This window comes from Echinops telfairi, unplaced genomic scaffold (genome assembly GCF_000313985.2).
Source record: "Echinops telfairi isolate 266 unplaced genomic scaffold, ASM31398v2 ScPeMD7_5868;HRSCAF=6743_0, whole genome shotgun sequence".
NCBI lineage: Eukaryota > Metazoa > Chordata > Mammalia > Afrosoricida > Tenrecidae > Echinops > Echinops telfairi.
The window spans coordinates 1,591,178-1,594,649 of NW_022109767.1; the positions used below are offsets into that span (position 1 = coordinate 1,591,178).

The 3,472-nt window shown below is 44.1% G+C and overlaps 1 protein-coding gene across 1 annotated transcript in view; it reads right to left on the bottom strand.

The window, feature by feature from the left end:
* The window catches only part of CARMIL1 (capping protein regulator and myosin 1 linker 1), a 395,834-nt gene that overhangs the window by 75,097 nt on the left and 317,265 nt on the right, over nt 1-3,472 (bottom strand). Inside the window, exon 27 of the mRNA XM_030887178.2 lies at nt 2,031-2,206. Coding sequence (XP_030743038.2) covers nt 2,031-2,206 — 176 coding nt within the window. The remainder of the gene's footprint in view (nt 1-2,030; nt 2,207-3,472) is intronic.

Genomic DNA, 3,472 nt, shown 5'->3' on the forward strand with positions numbered 1-3,472 from the left:
GGTTTCTGAGCTGGGAAAAGAAATGATCAAATGAAATGCATTTAAGCTGAAATCTAAAGTTGAAAGTATATTTATGTAACCCTTTCTAACCCAGAGGCAGTCAATGGCATTGCGATTCTTCTGCCCAGGAAGGCTGCTGACGGCAAGGCTGAAGAATGGGAAGCAGTCTCTGTGATGCTCACAGAAGACACTCTCCTGGGCCAAAGATAAAAGCCAAAGACATTTCTTTAATTCCGCTCCCGGAAACAAGGTTTGGCTAGCTATTTGATTTATTTAATACTTGATTATTGTTCCCTAGAGGTGTCCACAGCTAAGATTCACCTGGTCTCTTATGGAGAGCACAGATAATGTGTCCCCTCACCCAAGCCACCAGAGGAGGGCTGGGAACCTTATTTTAAGAATCCTGCCTCTCATTCTTTTCGGGCATCTTTGGGAATTTCACGTCCTCATCAAATGCATGATATCAGTAGCTGGCTACTCAATCTTCACTTTGGAAGGCAGTGAGGGACCATTTATCTGTTTCAGAAAATCTCTCTCTCACACACAAACGACAATGCTTGTTAAACATGATAATTATCTATGGATGGTTCAGGATTCTTCTATCATCTTGTTTCTGGATGCTACACCACCTCACTGATTGAGCTTCCAGTTAGTTGAGTGTTTAGAGGGAGCAGGTCAACTTATCCTGCATGTACACACACATATATATATATGTGGGGCATGTATTTTCATTTAAATGGTGCCCACTGTCTTGCCTTCTAAAAAGTCAAAGAAAGGAGCCCATAGACATTGTATGATGGATTTGGTGATGTGAAGATGCTGTTATTTAACTTTTAAAGTGTGTCAAGGGAAGTGGTCACAGGGGACAGAATTTGGTATCCCAGTGAAGGCATCCAAGATGCTCAAGTCATCCTTATAAAGAGTGGATAATACGTAGCTTTTTCTTTAAGGCTTAAGAGGCTTCTATGAAAAACTCTAAATCTACAGGCTCTAACAGCTCCAGTTAGGGCAAGGGTACATAAAATCTTAAATATATGAGTCCCATAAACCCTCTGAGAATCTTCTATTGCTCTGAATGTCCTTCTGACCACCTTGAATTCAGCTGAGGAGGTATGAGGGGATTTTCTAAGGAGGCGACAGTTGCATCTTAGACCCGCGGCTGTCAGTTGCTGCAGAATCCCTGCGGCCTCCAAGCTCTATAAGCTAGGTGTGACATGTCTGGCATTCAACATCCCTATCACCGAGCCCTCGTTTTTCTCACAGACTGTTGTTTCTCATTAACTCAGAACCACTCCCAACGCTCAACAATTTTAGCCTTTTTACTACAGCGAAATACTCCTACCAAGATTTAGAAATGGCTGAAGTGGGAAATTTAAAATGTTTGCCAACTTGGCGTTTAGTCACCTGACTCCCCCGCCTAAGGAACGCCACTGAGAATGAATCTGCTGAGTTGTTATGCGATGCTGGCGACCAGCCCAGAACCTCTGTGTCAAATGTGCAGGGACATCTGTCGGTGATCCCAGCTTGTATGGATTTATTGCTGGGCATCTTTTTTTCAAACAACAGAGACCAATGCAAACCCCACAGAGACACCAGCAGCACACACACAGTCACAGACCCCCCCGGAAGAACTCAGACAGAAGGTCAGCGGCAGGCAGCCAGGGCTTCTCCTCCTGTGGATAGATGGGGCATATCTGCTCACACCAAGAAGGTGGCAGAAAGCAGCCCACAGATTCAGGGCTTTCCAAGACAGATGAGAAACTTTGGATGCAGAAGACAGGGCTTACAAGTCCGAATCCCCCTCTCAAGAAATAAAACCCTTACAAGGGAGCTCTTCAGAAATGCACACACAGGAGCGGGTGTCGGCCTTTGGAACGGTGTGAAGAGTAGGCACAAATGCACAGCTATCTTTCTGTGCCTGTTAGCCATGCCCAGCACCCCATTCCAGATGGACAAAGCCACCAACAGCCCCTCCCCTCAACTGCATTCACAGAGACTGCAGATGCGAGGTCTGCTCACGGTCTACCTACCTAATTTTGTTAAGGATATCAATCCCAGACTGCTCCAGTAGGACATTTTTAACAAAGGTACGTGGAATGGAAATCTTTTCGGTGCTAGCATGGATCAGGTCTTGCCGGATGTGGGCTCTTTTCATCACATTTGGACAAAGGTTCTCGGCAGCATCCACCATGGACTCCAGCAGCGCCTGTAATGCAGCACGAGTGGAGGAGCGAGAGATGACGACCCTGCACCACAGGCACTGCCATAAAACTGAGAGGTGGTTATACGCGGTGACGCCGCCGAGCCCCGGAGAACAGGGACACAATAGGGTCCCCAGGAGCCACCCACAGCTCTGAGCTGCCCCCGGGGATTGCTGAATGACCACTGATCTCGAGTAATTACTCTATATCAGACGCTTGGCATGACCGCACTGGCTTCGTGCTGGCATCTTAAGTGTTATGGTGTGTCAGCTGTATTTAACACACAGTTTTAATGAGCTGACTTAAAAAAAACTATCCAGTCTTCATTCACTCACTTACCGTACCTGTTCTTCTCCCTGGTCCGAGAAACCAGTTAAGATAGCCCAGAACACCTATCAGCTCTCTTTCAAACCCCAAAGAGAAAGCACAGCTGGCTTTAGCCCTTTTAAGGACAGTCTTTACCCTGCAATGTGTTTATTATTGTGATTTTAAATAAATAATTTTTTTAAACGAAGAGTCTCAGTGTCAAGTAAGGTACTTGTGACTGTAACAAGAAACAACGTCAAAAATAATAGGCACTCATACTACCTGGTGCTTTAAAAATAATACTCTGTAACAATAGTCAGGGAAACCTTCATGCAGCACGTGAGAGGTGAACACCTTTCTGTGCATCGTATCCTTCCAAATCCTATGACAGTTGGGAGCTACCTGTAGGATGGCTGGTTTCGTAGCTGGAGAATGTGAGACTAAGAGAAGTTAATGGATCTGCTCACGGTGATGTGTCTGATAAATGTGGAAAGGACCCGAATTCTAGCTTTGCACCTAAATTAGAATCCTAGCTGAGTGGCCTGGGCAAATTTATTGATCTCTCCATTTTACTTTTCTGCTCCAGAAAATAGCAATATCATTTTTACACACATCAACTTCATGGTCTTGTTTTTACATGGTAAATTGCACGCACATAGGGCCTATCTAGTATGGACTTTATCTGATAGGAGCTTAAAATAAAATTGGTAATATTTATGTGAGCACATTTTACTGTAAAAGTTTGGGTTTCTGAATTTTTTCCTTTTGTACAGTTTTATTTAGCTAGAACTTCCTGAAACAAGCAGAATTTCTTTAAAAAAAATCATTTTATTGGGGGCTCATATAACTCTTATCACAATCCATACATACATCAATTGTGTCAAGCACATTTGTACATTCATTACCCTCATCATTCTCAATACATTTGCTCTCCACTTAAGTCCTTGGCACCAGCTCATTTTCCC